Genomic DNA, 22,613 nt, shown 5'->3' with positions numbered 1-22,613 from the left:
TTCACCAAAACCAACGCTTAGACACGATCAAAAGACGGGGGTGATGCAGAAACCGCTGACCGAAAAAGAGGTCAAAAAATGCAGATAGAGACCTGTTTGTCTGGATAAAAACAGCAGGTAAAGTCTATGCATGCTAAAATTCATCTGAAGAGAAAAATGACCAAATAGAGGGTTGTAGGAGCCAGAGAAAACATAAAATGATGTCAAGAAGATGAGTTTCTTGTGCCGCGGGCAGGTAAGAGAAGCATAAAAATGGCATGAATAATATTGCAAAAGACAAGCCACAGAACAACAAAAACCTTTGACATGAAGCACAGGAAATAAATCTCATTGATGTAGCTACCAAAAACGAGCATTAACCAACTCCTTTTGTCCAAGAAATATTTGCAGAAATGGTGTGAACTGTGACAGGAAAACCCTAGCTGGATTTCAAACAATGAATTTCTGCAAAAAATTCTCAGTAATTTCAAATTTATAAGAACAATTAATTACAGTGAAGAATTAATAATTTTTCAAGACGATAATTTGGCTCTCATACCCTGTTACAAGACGTAGTTGGTAAAATAATTGAATGATTACTAACAAAGAGCGAGTTGTTTACATTTGAGATGTTTCTAAAAAGAAACATAGAAATAATAGAAAGAATCTATTATACATATTTACAGTATCTAGAAGTGCCTATAAAAAAATAATAAAAATAACATAGAAGATATTATTTTAATAATTTTTTGTCATTTAGTTTCATCCATAGGAAATCATAGTGTTGAATGAATCATCATATCCAAGGAGGCTGTATGGCACTAAATCGAGCCTTTTTTTAAGTTTTAACTAAAGAACTCATTTCTAGCTTCTTTTTATTCTTGAACATGTTATTAATAGTATAATTGAACCATTTCTTTACTTGAATACCTGATTTTGCTGTCCAGAAATGTCACTTTTTATTGCCATTCTTATGGTTTGAATTTGGACCCTCAAATTCAAATCAGAAGTCTCATATTATGCAGTATGTCAAGATTGTTTGGACGTTGTGAAATATGATCTTTCCCATGTTGCATCCTCCACTGGTAAGTTTTTCCACTTCATCAAGTACTCTTTGATAAACATCTTTCAAAGCGTATGCTCCCTGAAATCAATCACTGCCTCTGGAATCATTATCAATTTGCCTGCATCATCCAGAGACAGCCTATGTGCACAAATCACTGCTCATTTCAAATATGGCTGTTGTTATATGTATGTTTTATTCTAAATAAATGAAATTTGTAGGTGTTGCTTCATAATATGTTTTATCTTTTCTGTACAATCGCCTGGCTATTTCCTATTGCCTAAGATGTTGAGGGTTCTCCCACTCCACCAGTTTTCGCCTTCTTGTGCATTCCTGGCCCCTCTAAAAGGGGATATGGTGGAACATATGACATCTTGCATTCTCATGTGTTATCTTAGCCACATCCATTGAACATCAGATTGCCTTAGTGTATGATTTTGTGTTTATTCCATAATAATTAGGTTCATCTGTAATTGGATGTGACATGATGAATCTGCTAGGCAATTGTGGTAGTACAATCTCATTGTGTGTTAAGTAGTTTACTCATCGTATTACATTGGTTGCCAACTTTTGGATCGGGCAGGGTTTGTGCAGGGGCAGAATTTCTGTTGCAAGTTGTTAATGGTGTGATTCCTTCTTGTCAATTGAAAAATGAAATGGCAGCTGGGGAACTGGCAACACACATTCTTGATCATCTCTATGAAAAGCTGAATGAATTTTGTTTGGTTGAAGATGGGGAGGTTAGTGAGATATTACTTGTATGGTTACGTTTTCACTTTTTTATTTGTTGCTTATCTATTTTATTCTGTCTCAATCCACTCCATGAAATCTGATAATCCTAATGATTGAGTTAATTTGTTTATCTCAGGAGGAACCTTATCACACATTATTACTATTGTTCATATGCAGTTTGCGCCCATTGACTGAGTCCTTGGATTCTTGGCTGCATGAAGGCACTCTGAGTGATCCTTTTGGTGAGGTACTGTATTTAATTTTTTTCTAAAAGTATAATTTAAAGGATCTACTTTGTTTCTGTTTGCTTAGAATTATATTTGGATTTGTGCTTGTATAGGCAATAGATACAATGAAGTGAATCTATATCCAATTATATTATAACTGGCATTCAAGAAACTACATAGCCTGAGATAGATGCATGAGACAATTTGCTTATTCATTCTTGTAATATATAGAAAACATTCCCTCCCATCCTCCATTTCATCGAAAAATTGGAAACATTTCGGAGACAACCAGGAAACAAACAAGGAACGTAGGAGAGGGCTAGCTGTCCCCAAGATGATTAGGGGACATTCAATTCCCCATCCATGCATGGCTTGCCGTCCCCTCACATGCCCATGCACAATTTTATGCAACTGAAAAAGAAAAGCTTGTAATCTTTCAATGCTTGTTTGGTTTATTACAAGCCCACTAGGATGTACAGAACACTATAAAAATGGTGTTCATGAATGTTTTTGTGGTTTTGAAGGTGTTAATTTGGGCCTGGTGGCAGAGGCTCCACCTGTCAGGCCCACCCTATACTGTGATAGAGAGTGTGCCATGGGTGCTGCCCTCGGACACTCCAAGGGTTGCTGCCCCTTGACCTGCTGGGGGCATTGCCCCCAATTTCTTATCAAACTATAAGTTTAAACAAGTACCGGACCAATGATGAATCATGATCACCAAATGTGCAAAATATATATCCCCTATTGCGAAATTCTACATCTTCACAGTCAAAGCCACAATCGAGCATTATTTCGTTTTGATACAGTGGACAACTTGTTTAGTATACAGGTACTGTTATAGACAAAGCTGGCATGCTATATTTAACGTCCATTAATACAAGTCGAATTCAGCAAGAAATGTCATTTTTGTAAGGCAAAATAAGTATTTCCCTTGATTCCTATTCAATTTTCCATGCTCATAAAGGTTCTATATTGTCTATGCTGAATGCTTTATCAATGTTATGATATGAATATTTGAGATTTCTCTATTTTAGAACTTAATAGTTTATAAGAATTGCCCTGAAAACTGGCCCAAAAGTACCCCCATAGTGGATAAGCATCCCAACATCCCTCACCATCCACATCCCTGAAACTCCATAGAGCATAGATATATAATAATGCTTTTGTCACTGTTACGGTAGGAAGTTAGTGGCTCTTTTTATTTTTTTCTTAGACCCCACTTGGGATCTATGCTTGGATGGTGGGTGCAATGTAGTTTATCTATATCTGTTTTGATTATGATTGTGCATCCAATTAGTACAGAGCCTCAGATTGTTGTATATGGTAATTTGGGTCACATACTTTTGTGATCAAATGGTTAATATTGTTTTTGCAACTGCTAGGGCAGAAAATTACACAACTAGTTTTTCTGATGACCATTATATTCAATCTTAAAAAGTGTATTTTGATGCTAACGACTCATTGCAGTTGTTCTTTTATGCCAATCGTGCAATTGCTGTTGCGGATTCAGCATTTTGGGAAAAAGGCTATTTCGTACGCCAAAAGGGGACTGCAATTAATGATCCTAGTCTTCATTCAACAACTTGTGCATCAGTGAAGGATGAAAAGAGAGGATCAGATAAATACTTATCTTTAGGTTCATCTAGAGACAAACAGTCACCTGAACTCAAGAATGGAAATCAGAGTAATAATGAACAAGTTCCTATTTGTCCAATTTTTATACAACCTATAGCCAAGGCAATTGTATCAGCTGGGAAATCACTACAACTTCTGCGTCATGTACAGAGAGATCATGTTGAAGTATATGAGAAGAATTCTCTTGGCAACCATGAAAAATCTTTCTCTTTAACTGGGTCACCAATATTTCCTCAACTTCTCCACAGAAAGGTTGCAGCAGATATAGGTCCTCAACGACATGCTTTGATCTGTGACAAGATGTCTGATGCCGAGCAGAGTGTTTCAGACAAAGGTGATAGAAAGTTGTCACTGTTTGAAAACTTCTCCATGAATTTACTGAGGCTTTTGGGATATAATTTTAGTATATCAGGAGATTACTCTATTGGATCGGAACCATTAACATTTTCAGGACAGATTTTGGGATTTTTGACATCACAAAAAGATTCACTAGCTAGAAGTGAAGATGAACTATGGCAATCAAGCAAGCAGAATGAAAATTGGTGTTACTCCCCCCTTGATATCACTGCTGAGAAATTTCAAAAGTTAAATATAGGGGTGAATGGTGATGTTTTGAAATGCTGTAAACAAGGCTTAAGTCTATTACCCTTTGTCAAAGGTGTGAATGAGGTTTCAGAGTTTCCCAATAAACATATGCTGGATGATCCTTTGCAGTCAATAGATATCAACCGGTCAGAATCAAATATATTAGTGAGACCCAACAAGGCAGACTTTTCAGTGTCTGTGAGGGAACTTAACCAGCTGAATGAATTCTGGAATATTGAGCTGAATTTGTCAAAATGTTTTTTACTACCTTCATTAAATGACGATTCTCTACGAGAGGCCATTTATAATGAAGACAATAGAAAGAAAGATAAAGACTTAGAATTAGGTGAGGATGGCACATATGATAGTTATGATATGGATGATATTAGTTTGAGACAGATGAATTTTAATGGTCGCGGAGAAAGCATTCGCGACCCCAGTTTGATTTCTTTCACTGGTACAAATTACGCACATGGGTTTGGTTTTGGCAAACCAGTAATACACCACATGAAAGAAGATTCAAAAGCCTTACAGATGTTATATCCATATCCAACACTTCTTCCCAGACTGCAGGTATGATTCACTTTTGAGCTACTTTTATTTACTTTGTAGTATTTTCTTTCTTTTTTTAGATATTCAACCATTTGGACTCTTTTGTTTTACAAACAGGAAAAATTCCACATATCGGAGTTATTGCCATTTCAGAAAAATAGTAGGCTAGCATCAAGAGTTCTGGATTGGCTTCAACACGTAAAACTAAAGGCTACACCTCAACCTATGGTGCTGGTGCAGGAGTGCTTGATTACTTTTCTTAAAAAGCAGGTTGCCTGAAGAATTTTCCGTTATGAAAGTTAAATGAAAAAAGTTGATTTGCCTTTGCCTTTAAATAAATAAACATTATTTACTTTGTGTTTGGGCTGAATCTTAAAGGTTTTGGATGTTCACATGGCATATATCCTAGGTGGATTATGTGGGTCAGAAAATTTTGTCAAAATTGATGGATGAATGGAGACTGATGGATGAATTTGCTGTTTTACGAGCTATTTATCTGTTTGGATCTGGTAAGCTATCTTATTTTTGATATGAATGAACTCAACCATAATGCATTTTTTTGATCTCCACTGCAGAAAGATATTGTAAAATATACAATCTAATATTTTCATACATCAACTCTCAGGTGATCTACTGCAGCAGTTCTGTACGGTGCTTTTCAACAAGCTCGATAGAGGGGAGCCTTGGGATGATCTCTATGAACTAAATACCATGCTACAGGTGAAGCAGCATGTTGGATTTTCAAATGTTAGAAAAGGGAACCTTGCATAATGGCCATGGAAATTCCCTCAACAGCATACATTTCTTGTGATTATTATTATATTGTTTATTAATTGTTATCTGTATTCAGGATTCAATTCGAAGCTCTGCTGATGGTATGCTTCTACCTTCTTTGGATTCTTTGGTGGTGAATATCATTCCAATGTTAATGGAACAAGGATTTGGCACTGCTACCCTGCAATACAAGGGACGGACCACTGGATTTGACATTGATACTCTTGATTCATTACAACTGACATATAAGGTCAGTGAAAACAGGCTTGCAATTGCTTTCGTTTTGTGATCCATAGTGAGTTTGCATGGCAACTTGGTTAGTTAAGGAGTTAGCTATTTCTGCTAATCTGTGATCTTATGTAACAGGTGACATGGCCTCTTGAACTCATTGCCGATGAAAATGCCATTAATAAATACAACCAGGTAGTGATGTTGACGGGAATAACAATATGAATGTAAAAGAAGAATTTCTTTACAGCCATTTTCTCTTGATATCAGCTAATTCTTAAGATACTGGGTCCAGGTGATGGCATTTCTTTTGAAGGTGAAGCGTGCAAAGTTTGTTCTTGACAAAACTCGTACATGGATGTGGAAGGTTTGCCCCTCTCCTCTTCTTTAATTTTATATGATTGTTGAATGGGGATTCTCTTCTGTAATTTTTTTAATTTATTGGCATTTTGCTTATGTACTTTCATTCGTTCAATATGGTTGTTTCTATTTTTTCTTGTATTTTTCAGTCAAGCTACATTGCAAGAATTTGAGAGTTACAATTCTACAGATATTTACTAAATTTGCAATACAGAGGACATTTCTATACAACAAAACAAAAAATGTTCCTGGTATTTGTATTGTATTCAAGCATTGATTCAACTATATGTGAAGTTCACTGGGTAATCAATTACTAGCTGCTTGATCAATGTAGGTAGGTAACCCTATATTTATACTGATTGAAGTATAAAGAAAAGTTCTTACTTGAAGATCTGATTTAGAAGTGTCAAGATAACTGTAGTAATGACAAGGTGTTACTAGGGAATTTCAGGACAGTGCTGGCCTTGGTGACAACCCTTGCATTGTATATATACTGGACAATTTCTATTCTTTCAATCATTGCTTCTATTGTTATTTGCTTTCTTTTGCTAATTCACTTTTGGGTTATTACTTCATCGCTTATGTATGCCAAATTTTATCATTACTTTTTCTGCTGTAACACTTGCAGCATTTATGAATTTGGTGTTGTAACTTGTGAATAGAATTTAGTTTTCATAAGTATGGGTGAAACAATAATTTCATGTTCCAGGGCAGTGATTTTTCTTGAGCAAGTTTAAAGAGATGAAATCATTGAGAGCAAGGGGGGAAAGTCAACAAGTCTGTTTGCTTGTGGTATAGGGAATCATGATAAGGAGATTGAATTCAGTCATTCTCAAATGAAACTTGATGTGAATATAATATAGTGATATACACTCCATGCATTTAAGAGAACTAGAAGTTTCAGAGGAAGGATCATTTGCTGGTTCTCATGCAATTTTATTTGCGAGAAAGGATTCTAAATTAGTTTCTATACCATAAAAGCAAGCTTTTAAAAACTTCTGATTTATTAATAGTTACTGCAACTTAGACTGGTCATATATATAATCTGAATCAAACTGCTGTTTTTTGTGGGCTTGGGTATGACTGCCAAGGAATGAGCAAATCACAGTTTTCTTGAAAATCTCAATTTAATGTATAACCTTTTTTGGCATGTCCCATTTTGCGTGTAAAATTCCCATTTTCAGTTCCCTCTTTTTTACAGTCCAGATTTCAAATTTTTGAGAGCAGATTCATACTTTGTCAAGGTAGCATCACTTGTGATTAGAATTCACTCACAATGGATAAAATAAGGTAGTCATTATAGTGATTCAGTAAAATACTTCATCTTCATGCGGGTAAGGCCCTTAGGGCTATTATCAGTTTTTAAATTAATTTTGATTCCTTCTGGTGAGGGTTTTAAACTTTTTAATTTTAAACTCTAATGGTTAGAACTTTAGCATTAAACACTAAGGCCCAATCATTAGGGATTTAGCATTAAAATCTAGCCATTAGGTTTCTAATGTTAAACTCTATTACTTAAGCAACAAAGTTTTACTCTTTAAATTCTCAATTTTAAAATTTAAACCCTAATGTTTAAAACTAGCGCTACTTAAAATTCTAAATTCTAACCCCAAATTGTTCTTAATCTAAGCACAAGGGTGTAGTTTTTTAATTTTATATTTTTACTAGGCCTTATGACTAACTCTAAACCCTATTATTTTGGTTTAGGGTTAGCATTTTTTTGTAGATTACTAGTGTGTTCTAAGTTTTAACTAGTGCTCTTGGGGCAAATGTCTCCTTCCCTTTTATCCTTGTTCCATTTATGACATTTTGAGTGTTGGGGATAGCTAAAACACTCTACTTAGTTTCCCTATTTTGTCAAAATTTAGGAAATGTCCCCAAGATGTCAAAATATTTGCAGGGTATGTTAGAGGACAAATAGGCATCCCTAGATGAGAAAGAGATGTTCAAATGTCCACCGTGTGTCTCGAGGATGGCTAGCCTTCTCCTAACATATCTAGGACATTTTAGTGATTTAATGAGAAAACAATTAACCTTTCAATTCTTGTTTGGTTTATAACATGCCCATCTTGGACTTAAAACAAATATGAAAATGGTGTTTGTCATGAAGATCTGTGTGGTTTTCAAGGTGTTAAATTGGGCTTAGTGATGGGGGCTCTGCCTTTCAACCCCTTCCTATATCACAACTAGGAATGTGCTAGGGGTGGTGCCCCTAGACCTAGTGACGGGTAGTGCCCCTCAACTCCACTAGAGCTGTTACCTCTAAACCCCAATCAAACTGTAAGTATAACCAAGTAATAGACCAATGATTAATCTTGATCACAAAATCCACAAAATACATATACCTTGTTGGAAATCACTATAATGCATTCACATAGACAATTTAGAATAATCCCATCTAAGGCCAAACATAATTTGTTAAGTTTTTGCTAAACTGTTCCACTTTCCTAATGAGTTTGATTACAAAACATGCAATCTTGAATGCATCTAAATAATATATCCTTTCTTGAATATATACACGAGCTAGGCATGTTTTTATTAACTTATGGCTATGCGCATATACATGATATTTATATAAGGAAAATAATTCCCATTCAATTACTTATGCTTATAAATGTTTAATAACATATGAATGCTTTAAAAATGCTATCATATGAATATTTGAAATTTCTTTCTAGAGGCCAAATAGGTTTCCGCCTTGATTTTCGGACTATGGACTACATCTTGACTCTTAGAGCTATTATTGAGGAGGCATGCCATTGTTCCTCGAAGGTCTACTGTTGCTTTGTGGATTTCCGCAAGGCATTTGATTCCATTCCCAAGAGGACCCGTTTCCAGAGATTACAAGACATTGACATCCCAATGACTCTCTTGAGTGCCATCATGACACTCTACGAGGGCATTGTTGGTCGCTTTAGGACCTCCCAAGGGATGTTTGACTTTATCCATAACACTATTGGGGTGAAATAGGGCTACCCTCTATGTCCCACTTTATTTGGACTCTATATTGATGAGTTGGAGGAGTTCCTTTAGACACACTCTCTCCTAGGTGATGACTGCTACTTGTTGATCTCTATCCTTATCTTTGTGGATGATGTGGTCTTCATGGCCTCTTCTTGCAAACGCCTACAAAGACTTCTTTATAGCCTCGATTCTTTTTGCAGGCTACAATAGTTGATAGTGAATCTGAGCAAGACCAAGGTGATGGTGTTCAATTATCTTAAGATCTTTCACCTTTGCTTTCTATTTTAGGGTGACAAGATCGAGATCATTTCCTCTTATACTTATTTGGGGGCCAGGTTTTTGGGCCATCACTTTAGCTTGCACCAGGTAGTTCAACCTCGTATCAACAAGGGACCACTTTCAGGATAGTGCTTCAAGAACCACTTTCAAGACACTAGGTCCAAGATGACCCTTTTGGACACTCTGATTAGATCGATGTTCTCTACGAATCTACTATTTGGGGGCCATCCTTGCTGGAGCCAGATTGATCCTTTTGGAGCGGGTCCAAACTATCCTACTTCGATTCATCATCAAATGTAGTTAGTATACCCCACACATCATTGTCCTTGCAGAGTTTAGGGTTTATCCTTTTAGACTTGGCACTATTTTTGATCTAGTCTGGTTCCTTCCTCGCCTATGAGGCTTTGTGGATTCCTCGGAGGGGTGCGATAGATACTCTTATCTTGCATTTTACTCTTCGAAGGCCATTGCTTGATCAAAACCTTATTGATCGGGCTCATTGTTGGTTGCTTAGATGTTGACTTTGCTGGGGTTTGGGATTCACATTGACTGCCTTCCCCCTTTCTACTACTCCTTGAATGCCCTATCTCATCTCTTGCCCTCTTAGAAAGAGATGAATAGGCATATCAAGATAGACACCTATAAACAGTATATTCAAACGATCTAGACCTGCCCCACTGGGGGACATCATTTTAAAGATGGCATTCTATGTGGAGCATTTTCTTGAGTTACACGATGGGTTTATTATGTGCCTCACGTACCTTTCTCATAGCTGGTCTCACCCTCTGTATCTCTCTTGACTTTTTCAGAATTCGTACCCATTGGCTTTGCATTCAGACTAATCACTACCTGCATATGAAGTGAATCTAGAGGTTATCTTGAAGTCACACAATGGTGAAGATGAATTTTTTTTTTTGGGATGTAGGTACAACTTCAACAGGGGTAGTATTTAGATATGTTTGGAACATGAAAAGCCCTCATGATATCATCACTAAATTTTCTTCATTCAATCTACAATAGGATGAAATTCAAAAAACGTTTTCTACTTTAGGAAAAAGATCAATAATAGAATGGTTGAGTTTTATAGTGAAGGGAGTTACGCTTCCCACACATATAAGATTACAACATTGGAAGATCAATTTGGCTTCATGGCATCTCAGTAAATCCATGGAAATCAATGGTTTCTATGTCCATCACAAGGGATAGTAACATTTACCAACTTTCAAAGTCATTCACGATTATAAGGAGTTGGAACAATGGAGAAAATAAGAGTTTGGTTCTATTGTCGAACAATGTTCTTTTATAATCAATGAAAATTTTGTGCATAAGTTTATGCATTAAATACATTGCAAAATTTCCAAAGAGACTTTTACTGTGTGGACATGAGAATCACCATGTCAAAATCAAGATGGAATAGCAGCAAGATAAGGGTACACACATGAGGATAAATTGAAATTCAATTCTCAATTGGAGCTCTAAACTTTGGAATCCAAAAGTCTACATAATGGGTGAATATAATAAAGTTCAACATCAACATGCAGCAATGGATATATGTGGAATCATTTGATATATCTACTTGGGGTCCAGGACTCATCTCAAGAACACAAAAATGCTTGTGGGCAAGCATTTTCCAAGAGGTGATGTCCCCAACCTTTGCACATCAAACCAATTAAGTGACTCAATTTTGTGAAGTCTTTGAAGACACAAAATTAAAATATTAATACATAAAGAAGAAGATGACTTGAGAAGATATGACAATCAAGAGAGAACAATAAACTATAGACAATTACTTTGTCTCAGTACGGTCAAGGCAGGAAGTGGAATTCATGTTGTATGTTGTTAATAAGCAAAATTATGATCCAAGAAAATAATGTTAGCCAAGACTGTACAAACAAGGATTAATACTTAAAATTGAGTGATAGCAGCTATTCATATGTGATGTATGGATTCATAGTTAGAGCATGAAGGTTTAAAGTTTGAACAATGCCAGAAGTATATGAAATGGGAAGGAATAACACAGATGGAAAATACAAGAGGAAGTTGATTACAGAGAAGCTAATAGTTGTCAAGCCAAGGAACTACTCTCCACCCTTTGCATATTGGCACATTGGAAACAATGATCCACATCATATGGTGAGATGACAACTCTTGAATCTTCAATGGCAGCGATTATGCCATTAAGGATATCAATTGAGAGTTACGTGATTAATAAAGAACACTGCATCAACTAATTGATAATTAGTAAATGCCACTGTTAATGACAACTAATGACAACAAAGTGTTGAAAGGATGAAGAGATGCGATCAGAATACAAGTTGATTGACTTATGAAAAGTGGAGCAATTAATAATGAAGGAAGGTAAGTATTAAGAGACCTGAGGCATGTCTCTTTCAACATATCATATCATCTTCAGCGTAACATAAAATGACAGTTCCATCTTTCATTCCAAGGTCATCGAATACTTATTTATTTTTTATCAAAGATCTGCTCTGTTTAGAGCAGTCTGCCTCTAAGGCATACCTGGTTCAAGCACAAAAAGGAACTAATCAGAGACATCCATTATCATTGCATATATTTATTGAATGATCAGGCACAACAATTAGCATTGTTGCAAGAATACACACACACACACACACACACCAGAGACAACGTTACCCAGATCGCTTCAAGTGATAATTTTGTAACACTGCATATGATATACTGACATATTCAGAGATCCCATCATCCACTGTAGTTTACATATTTTATAATGTAAATCAGAAACAACATAATAGATCTGTTACTACCAGTAATAGAGCACATTTTAATATTGTAAAAATTTATTGCCATTATAATATTACATACTGTGAACTTTATATCAGTTTAGTCATTATTAGATCACTTTATTGCATATATTATTAGTGAAACACGTAAGTGTTTACATTATCTTCCATTGCTTCATATATTGTCGGTTGACATAGTAAGGAAAGGCAAATAGAGTAGCAATCTAGATATTCTCTTTATACACAAAAAGGGACATTGCAAGCGGTATTAGAGCTAATGAACCTGCCAGTGAGTGTGGGGGACATATTTCAGAATTAATAAAGATGGAAAAAATTGAGGGATTATAAGCAATGGAGGAAGTATCAATGGGAGACAATCCCTTATCACTCAAACTTCAACTCAGCAAGTGGCTACACCAAGTTCAAGACCAACATTCCCATTTAAAGTTGAAAGGCAAGAAAGTAGTGAGCCAACAATAGTAGATCTGCATGAGCAACTTGGGCATGATTGGTAAAATATTAGTCTTCAACAAGATACGTCTTTAGTGTTGTTATGTGAAGCCTAATTAGACTAAGTGGTTAATATTTGCACACTTCAATTAGTGTAGTTTCCCCCCAGATTTCTCTACGGGGGTTTGGGGGCAGTGCCCCCATGTTGGGGTCAAGGCCCCTTGGTGGGTCCTAGGAGTTAATTTTCTATTGGATGACATATGCTGATCCTAATTTTGACCCTAATTTTGTAACCAACATAAGTCTTGTATAAGCTAGCTTAATTTTTTAACTGATTAAGTCTTGTATAAACTGGCTTAGGGTTAGGGATTTTCTGATGATGATTTAGTAGCTTCTTGCAGTGGTATTGAGTTGCAAGTGACTGCAGATTGTAATCGGGTTGAATTATTGGATAATAATAGTGGACTCTCTCTTTGGTGGACGTAGCCCAGGATTGGGTGAACCACGTTAAACCTTTGTGTCTTCTGTTCTATTTCCATGTTCTTTGTTCCTTTGTGTTATTGGTTATATTTGCATGTAATTGTTATATTTCTGTTTTTGGATTGGATTGAAATCGAGCGTTGGGTGGAGGGAGGACTACATTATCTTTGGATAAAGTACCTAATTAAGGAGCAATGATGTCATCGCTTGAGCCTGAGAAGGGGAAGCAAGAGAAAAAAACCTTAAGGAGCAAGAGTTTAATGATTGCAATGCAACAATTGCACTAGGAGTCTCATCCATCTGCTTCTCACAATAAAAGAAAGTGTATTTGTAAATCACGAAACCCTAGATGAGGTCAAAGTGAGATGATCATCAAACACCACGAGTGCAAAGAAAGGAAAAAGAGGCAATTGACTCCTCATGTATCAAAAATGAATTAAGAACCTGGCTCCATAAGAATAAATCAGATGACTCCATAAGAATAAATCAGATGACCTCACATTATCACAAGGATCATGCAGTAGGAATGCAAAATTAGAGGTTGAGCCTAGAAACTATACTCCACATTTGGATATATATATATATATATATATATATATATATATATATATCACGAGGTATAATTATATATGTGTGTTTATTATATGAGATAAATTAATATAATAATAATATATATAACTGTGGTTATATTTATTATATTTATACAATAATATAATAAATATGTTATAATATTAATTATTAGATTAACAAATAGAAGGGACATGTCTATTCATGGCTTATGCTTATTAATATGAGGAGAGCTGCCTTTGGAAAAATGATACAAAATACAATGGCAGTGTTAATACCTTTGCAACAGATCCTCAGAAATTTTATCTCTCAAGCCTGTTAGTAATAAAGGCGGAGTAGAAGACTATTGAATTTGCAGTGGCTTAATGAGTTGATGAGAAAATCAGTTTGACAACATCTTTTGACAGATTGGAAGCATACCAGACAATTTGATAAGTTTGAATCTGACGAACTGTTCCATTTTGAGAACTCTCACCTGCCTCAAATAACATGAAAAGTCTTTGAACTCTTGAATTAAGTGAATGTCATGAACTGGAAGCACTTCAAGTGGACAGCCTGTGGTCAATGCAACTAATTAAAGGCAATGGGTGTTGGAAGATGCAGATCATCTGGGGTCTGACAGAGTTCTGAAACTCATCTTATTGTCAGGTCTCTGTCAATATTATGTCAAGATCGAGATGCAAAGACATTGTGAGTGGTACTCACCAATTCTCAGCGGGTCTCTGTTGCCAAAGGATTATAAAGAAGAAACAGTGTGATGATATGGGCACGACTGAAGATGTTGAAGTATCAGACTTGGTTGTGTGGAGGCTTTAGTCGAAAGAAAACAACTCTAGTGAGGAGAAGGTGAAAAGTGCAATTTTTTCTATTCCTTATAACAGATCCGAATCGCAGTATTGAAGCAACATTCCTTGATTGTGCTTACACCACAGAATCTTCTAGTTTTGATAACTCAGTACATAAGCTGATGTGGGCTAAAGATTCAGATGTGGTTAATGATTTCAAGTTCTCTAAGGATGCACCAATACATTTTGACATCAAGCAACTGGGTTCAACTTCCAACCTGTCACCAAATGAGGCATGACTCCAAGAAGGATGGGTAGTAGAAGCCAAAAATGTGTTACAAGTGAGCTTGCTTCTCTTGCAAGTATTTAATGTGATACTTGCCAAGCCTTCTCCAAGGCTGGACACTATCTTTGCTTACCAAATCTCTATCTTTCATTATCGATTAAGCCTGACCATCCAAGTGTGTTAGCATTGACGTCAATGGATATTCAACACTTCATACACATCAATCATGCGAAGAACCCAAAAATTATTACTCTATTTTGAATATCATGCATTATTATCGAGTTGTCCATGGCGGTTTGGATAATATGTGCATTACATGCCAAAGAATTCATCTTCGCATAGCAGACTTTGGCTTTGCTTCCTTTATCGTTGTAAAATCTGAGTATGGACATGTCAGTTTAGAATATTTGTGACAACAATAATGAGCACCAAATTAGATCACATTGCATGTGAATGCTTTTACTGCTAATGGTAAATGAATTAATATCCAATGAATTCGTGCAACTACCAAAGAAATGGATATATCTATGATACTCCATGAGAATCATCCTTCATGTGGATCAGGTCTGCAATAGCTCTATATTAGAATCCCTATGGCATCTGCATTTCCTTTCTGAAATCAAGTTAGGGCTATGAGCTTCATATTATTCAGGGAATGTCTTGATAAAAGGAGTCATTAACAATATTAATCAACAATAAGGAGTTATTCATATTATTTTGTGGGATAGCGACTCCATGTTTAATGTATCAGTGATGTACACTCCATCTTTATAGAACGAAGATAGAGTCACCGTAAAAGAAGACATAGTGAAGGGAAATTCTGATGGAAAATTCCTTTCTCAAGTTTGGCATCTTGCATGAGAGTGTATTTTGTTCTAGTGGGGTGAGATTCGATCTCTGATCTTGAATCTTAGTCAGGAGAAAGTAAACGCTATTAGTATTCTTATGGAGATTGTTGACGTCCCATAGACACAAGTGAAATTAGTATTAAGGAAGAAAACATTGGTAGGAATTGCGAGTGATAAAAGTCTCTACTGGAGATTATCGATCAAATGCAATTGGTAGAGGGAATGCATATCATTCAATAAAGGAGAATCCATCAAGAGGAGCAAGCCATGGGATGACTGATGAAAATCACAACATTTCATGAAATCAGTTTTCAGATATATACTTTAAGAATATGAAGTGGTTAACATACAAGAGATTATAGCAATCCATATTGATAAAGACAAGACCAAAGCATAGAATTTCTTGTTGCAAATTCAGAGTTATTTGTTACTGCATTTTGGGCAGACGGTGAATCTGAGACTTTCAGCAGTTTAGAGGAGAGCATATCCAAGGATATGAAACAAAACTATGTATCCATTATTCTACCTTTAGCTATTGCTCTTCTAGGAAGTGTTGCAACTAAAACAAGCTAGAAGACCACATCTTTTCATATTTGACGTGATGCGAACTTGATCAACATTATAAGGATTAAAGAAGTTTGAGGAGGACACTTAAATTTTCAGTCATTAGGGAGAGATGAATGGTGCATTAGGTATGCCGTCAAGGCATTAGTGCAGGACTATGCAAAAATCCTTCTATATTAAGAGGGGGTCTAAAAATACATGTGGGTAACAAAGTGCCAATTGGTGAATAAGAAGCGGGTCCAACACATAAAGTCAAGCAGAGTGAAGAGACAATGAGTCATGTTTGCAAGCAGGCATCAAGAAGAAGTTAAAATATCGCATTAAATTATATTGCAAAAATAAAAGTGTAAAAGGAACATTAAAGGAAATATTATTGTTCACAGATTTGAAAGAAATCCTCACTGACGTGTCAGCAAGGGTCCTTTTGTACTAGAAGTGATAAAACCAAAGGCTTTGACAATGTGAACCGTGTGAAGTCAAGGTAAGTATATATCATTTAAAGTAAATTAATAATTATTTCATATTTATATTATATGAGATAGTATAACTGAAAATATATGGTGATTGAATATATGTATATAAAGCAAAATATATTTTCTAAACAATTTGATATGAATATAAATGAAATTAGTTAGTTTATCTATTTTTCGACATTAATAAAGATCATACTATATATAGAAAAATGGAGGATATTTTTGTATGTGCAAAGCATAGATTTAAATTAGATATTTATCTATATTATATTGAGATAATCTTATATTATTTTGCAGAATTGTTTATTATCTTTGAGTATTATCTCTTATTTATATGTGGCAGGGGTTCTTGTGCTTGGGGAATGGGGTCAACATAGTGGTATCTAGGGGAACGAGAGGAGGGCCATGTAGCAAATGGAGGTGGAAAGGCAGTCAAACATGGAGGAGGTACACTGGAGGGTGGAGAAGGAATCCGAGGGAAGGAAATGCCTGAGGTGATTGGTAAAGAGTTCCATGTCACCACTATCGAACTGGAATACCGGATTCGTCCCTTGCAGCCCGGATTCGAGTTCGGGCAGGGTCCTTATTTTGGATTGTGGGTTCACCCGACTCCTTGTTGGAGCGAACCCGGGGCGGTAGGGTTCAAAATGTGAAATAAAACAACTTTAAAGAGAATTTTAAAATAAATTTAACTCGAAAAGGAACCTAATAAAAACATTTCACTCTTCTAATCTCTCATATTGAGGAGGATGATGATATAGCAGCATTTGGGACTAGTGGAACCGGTTTGGGTTCCAAAGACGAGTTTCTAAATATAGTTTGAGCCAATGATGAAGCCATTGATCCCTCATTTTTGTGTGATCCATTTGACTCTTGAAGGGTATTTCATACTATGATCATTGATAAACTACTAAACACTTGTCATTTTTCATTATGTTTCAAAAACTTTATTATTTGATGAACTAGTCTACGTTTTGCAATTTCATTTTGCAATTTAGTAATTCAATGCATGATTTTCTTTAAAATCATGAAGATAGATTAATGAGCTAGTATTTAATATTTATTGTTGACATTTGGCATTGATTAATGATCAAGCAACATATATTCATACTGCGAAATGACTTAGTTTCACAACTATGCATGTTTCTCTTGTATATATTTACATATTTATATATAATCACGAACCCACCCATGGACCCAAATGGGATATTTTTTTCCCCGAACCTCGAACCCGAATCCGTCCCCAAACCCAACTCAACAACTTGGCTATCAAAGCAAAGGCAAGGGCGCAGGGTGAAGGGAGTTGTTGCAAGGGGGGAGGAGAGGTGGGGGTGTATATGGGTAAGCATTGATAACGAGACTGAGGGCGGCATGATCGACGATCCACAATGCTCGCACCACCACAATGAGGCCAAAAAGTGATTGCATTAGAGCTGGGAAAACTATGAAGACCATTTAGGATCACCAAATGAAACATAGTTGTAGAAGATTACGGCTATACCTCATGAGGGGCCCCAACAAGTCATAAGAGGATCTACAGTGGCCCAAGGATGGATCCGTTTCAAAACTCCACAAAGAGTCATCCACTTGGTTGTGGAGGGAGGTCTGCAAGTCCTTGGTCCATGTATTGAAGTCTCCAATAATGATAATGACCCCCACCATAGAAAGCTGAGCAATATTGTCATAAAGTTCTGTATAGGGATCTCTCTCCACCCTATCATGGATAGCATAGAAAGAGGATTTCAAAGAAAAGTAACACACTGCAGATGTCCCTATGATGCCATGTTGTCTACCCAACCCGGACCTTAAGAATTTGGCAACACTATCAAAGAGCAATTGATATCACACTCAGAAGTCGATTTCTAATAAAGTAAGCACCCCCCCCCCCCCCCCCCAAAAGATCCCCTAACACCATCGGAACTTCGAACCTTGTCTCTTAAGTCAAAAACTAGGGATACTTGCCACTCCAGAGAGAGGACTGGATGAGGCTGTCATGAGTCACTGTAACCATCAAAAGGTTAGATGAACCAATAGCGTCCTAAGTAAGCCTGACATGGACTAATGTGACCTATTGCCATTCCAACAATTGACATGCAAGGAATCATCCCCATGTTTCTTTGTGCCCAACCACGCTTGTGATCATCATTTCGCTGCAACTACTGTAGTGGCTCCCAACCTAGGGTGAAGGAGTCCCTAATAGTCGCCTTCAAGTTCCGTATAACAACCCACTTCCCTTGCCGCCTAGGTGTGGCCACAAGCTCTCTAGTGGGTTTAAGTTCCACCACTTGGGATTTAGTAAGGTCCTCATCAAGGAAGACCATCGAAGACAAGGAAAACAATTTCCTTCTAGCCTTCAGAAGCCAGAGCCTATCTGTAGTAGAGAGAGCGAAAAAACAATGTGGAGTCATACTCTAGCCAAGCTTTGTCCAAAGTAACATTGCTGATATCCAGTTGTTCACCAAGAAAGGAGTAACCTGCAATAAATGGATGTGTGCATATAGGAGGTAGCCTGCAGATCTTGAGGCTAAGTTCTTGTGCATGTCTAGTCCTTTCTTCTTACAGTTTTGATTGAACAACTTTTCAACCCTAGAAAGAGGTGTACTGCTGTTGTTATTACAGATGGAGGTCCAACTTTTAATGTGTTTCTCAGTTCCACATTTCAGGGAATCTTTCAAGCACTCTAATTCTGATTCTTTGTTTTTGAGTTTCAAAATATTGTTTTGGGCTGTGGACTGCTCAACATTTGAGGAGCTTTTTGAGTTTTGCATTTTTTGAGACAACCAAAGAGACTCTGATATTTCCTAGATTGAATTTTTGAACATGCTACTTTGGGTCTCCAGTTTTCTAACTGTAAGATTTGCATTGATAAGTTTGTGTCGATGTTCTGCTATGGTCTGTAGCCCCTGTCTTCTCTGAACACGGTGTTATCCTTACGCTGTGCACAATACTGTGGAAAAGGAAAAACATTCCTAACCTCTGGTTGTAGGGTTCTGAACTTAGCTGTAGCTGCCATGATTGAATCCTGGAATCCAACCTCAGGTGGCTCCACTTGTGTAGGCTGCTCAACTTGCCCAAACTAAGGCAATAATGGTCTATCCAAAGTAGGAATACATGGATGTTCCTGCCTATGGGAATGAAGGGAGTTCTCTGTTGAGACATGGGATCGATGACTGAGCTGGCTTCCCGCAACAAAAACTGACCTGCTCCTTCCCTTTCTTTCCTGTCTACCTCTACGCCTATCCAATTCCATCCGCTCCAGGGTATTCTGTAATTTGTCTAGTGTCTAGATTATCCTGGGTTGCGAAACAATCAAAGTTCAAATGAACTCTCTCTCCTCTGCCTCTGTAGGCATGCTGTCACCAGTAGCACCCTGTGCCTCACCCATAGCTGGTGTTTGCATCTCTGGTGGCCTCTACTCATCACTAGTTTCTCCTGCGCTTGTAGAACCTATGTATTTCTCCGTCGGGATGCATAGAAGATAGATAAAAATAGATGCCAAATGCTGAAATGAATTATCAAACCCTTATTTGTAACAACTTGTGATAATTTCACTGAAACCCTACAGGCTGGTAGGATTCAGGCTCTGATACCACTGAAAGATCCCAAAAGGATCCTTTCACTGAACTTTTGTAAACTTTAATTAAAATAATAGATTTTCTTGTGCTTTCCTTGTGGTCTTAGAGAATTAGACAGAAGTTGCAGAAAGATTGTTTCTTTTCTTTTTTGTATTTTCCAGATATAAGTAAAACAATAATTAACAATAGTAGCAAATAATATAATATTCAATCAACCAGAATAGTTACAAATCGTACCAGGCAAGATATGTAATCAGTATGCCAACAAAGGTATTTACAAACAAGGAATGAAGACACTAACTGCAAGAATGGACCAGCTACACATGAAAAGGGTAGAGATGGCTGATGTAAACCAACCAATAAATCATTACGTGCTAGCTAAAAGGCAGCTGTACAGCAGCTATAGTCACGCCAAGGCAGCAAGAAGATCCTAACATGCCAAACAAGACCCTCAATGTACAATGCACAAGCACCCCCAAACGCTGAACTTAACAATCTTTATCAACTGCTGAAACAATACTGTAGAATGCTGCTGAAACCATCTATTGGGGTTTGCATCCCAATAGCCAGGCTCTAGGGTTTGCGTCCCAGTCCTCTAGAATTGCTCCTCAAAGCAAAATTGCAAAAACCAAGAATGAAAATGTAAAAGATAATGAAAGAATGAGTTAACATCTGCTTTTATCTCCCTCTCAAAGCGAATCAAACCCTAAAGTGAGAATATGCCTTTCCCTTTGTTATAAAATGGCATCTTCTCAATTAAAAGGCCTTTATGTATAGGAAAAACACCCCTTTCCTCAAATAACATAATTCTAGGTGCTCGAAGGTCTCTGGATGATGAAAATAAGTTATAATAATTCAAGACGTTTCCAACGAGTTATAACACATCGGCCTGCCTGACCAGATGAAGACAAAATCCCCTTATTACTCAAATTAGCTATATAAATAGCTTTATTTTAATTTATTTAAACACAAACTTATGAAATATTAAATATATTTCCTTTTATTCAATTGGAAAGCCAAACCAACCAAATAAATAGTGAATGGATCTTGTCACCTCCTTGTGACTGATGCTGGGGAATGTGGGCCAATTGGCAGTCCCATCCCTAAAAACTAGGGATGCTCTTAGGAGGGAATATACCCTGTCACCTTGAAATTGAAACCGTATTCTAGTCCTGAGGAGCCTCAAATTTGATCACTGCCACAACCTCCTAAATTTGAGGAAAATCCCTAAAATTAAGAAACTGTTCTGACTGGCTCTCAGACTGACTGCAAAACCAACTCTGGTCATTGAGTATCCAGTATGAGTCTCTATCCACCATTACTAGCCTACGAGATTCCAATAATAGGCCAACTCTCATGACTTTGCTAGTTAGACTAGAGAGGGGACATGACAACAACCCTAGGAAGTTTTGAAAAGAACTACAACAAAAGAAGCAGCAAATTAGAAACAATATTACGGACTGCCAGTGGTTTGAGTATGCAAAACTCCTTTATGAGAGAATCCAAGATAGAAATAAACCTCCCAGAATTAGCACCTATATTGAACTTTTCTCAGTAGAGGACATCAAGCAAGGAATAAAGAATCTAGCAATTAATAAAGCAAAGGATATTGATGGGCTGCAAGCTGAAATTTTAAAGTGGGGCATGGAACTTCTTTCTCCACACATTCTAGATATTTTCAACAAAGTTAATCAAAATGGCTTTCCGTCAAGTTGGACCACCAACGTGGTGATACCTCTACACAAGAGTGGAGATATCAACAATCCTTCTAACTACTGCACGATTATGGTTAATCCCCTCCCTTGCAAATTATTTGGGGGCATGATAGAGCGCATAATCAGTTGCTGGGCTAAGAAAGAAGAAAAGAGAGAAAAAGGTTAGGTTGGGTTTAGACCAAAATATTCTTTGATTGAGCATTGCATCACTCTTACACACCTTATTGAGAAGGTTTGGGATATCGAAGGCAAAGAGGCTTTTTGTTGTTTTGTGGACTTTAAAAAAGCTTTTGACACTCTCCCAGAGACAAAACTTTAGAAACAGTTGGAGGAACTTAAAATTCCAAATGAGCTTAGAGCGACTATTCATAGACTTTATGAGAATGTTAGAGCTAGAATCAGAACGAAAGATGGCATGTTAGAATGTTTTGGCAGTGATATTGGGGTTAAGCAGGGCTGCCCTCTCTCGCCTACCCTATTTGGCTTATATATTGATAAGTTGGAGGAATGGTTAATTAAAACTTCAGGGGGAGGAGTCCAACTCGTCAAATATGTGGTGAAGTTGCTTCTCTATGTGGATGATCTTATTCTAATTGGACAAACAACCGAAGGTCTAAGTGAACACTTGAAAACTTTGGAGAGCTTCAGCCACGAAGTTGGGATGCAAGTGAACACCAACAAGACTAAAGATGGTGTTCTCTCTAAGAAAGAAACGACAAGTTGACTTCCA

The 22,613-nt window shown here is 36.9% G+C and overlaps 1 protein-coding gene across 2 annotated transcripts in view; it reads left to right on the top strand.

Moving 5' to 3' along the window:
- Positions 1-22,613, top strand: part of LOC149552082 (uncharacterized) — a 107,906-nt gene that overhangs the window by 45,663 nt on the left and 39,630 nt on the right. For both annotated transcript variants that reach the window (XM_089787554.1, XM_089787553.1), the window contains exons 6-14: positions 1,626-1,782; positions 1,911-2,021; positions 3,469-4,794; positions 4,891-5,043; positions 5,183-5,282; positions 5,399-5,493; positions 5,624-5,797; positions 5,914-5,970; positions 6,071-6,142. In XM_089787554.1, coding sequence (XP_089643680.1) covers positions 1,626-1,782; positions 1,911-2,021; positions 3,469-4,794; positions 4,891-5,043; positions 5,183-5,282; positions 5,399-5,493; positions 5,624-5,797; positions 5,914-5,970; positions 6,071-6,142 — 2,245 coding nt within the window. The remainder of the gene's footprint in view (positions 1-1,625; positions 1,783-1,910; positions 2,022-3,468; positions 4,795-4,890; positions 5,044-5,182; positions 5,283-5,398; positions 5,494-5,623; positions 5,798-5,913; positions 5,971-6,070; positions 6,143-22,613) is intronic.

The sequence above is a fragment of the Cupressus sempervirens genome, chromosome 6, assembly GCF_028749045.1.
Source record: "Cupressus sempervirens isolate cs-2001-9-10 chromosome 6, ASM2874904v1, whole genome shotgun sequence".
NCBI lineage: Eukaryota > Viridiplantae > Streptophyta > Pinopsida > Cupressales > Cupressaceae > Cupressus > Cupressus sempervirens.
This window is presented reverse-complemented; position numbering and strand designations above follow the sequence as displayed.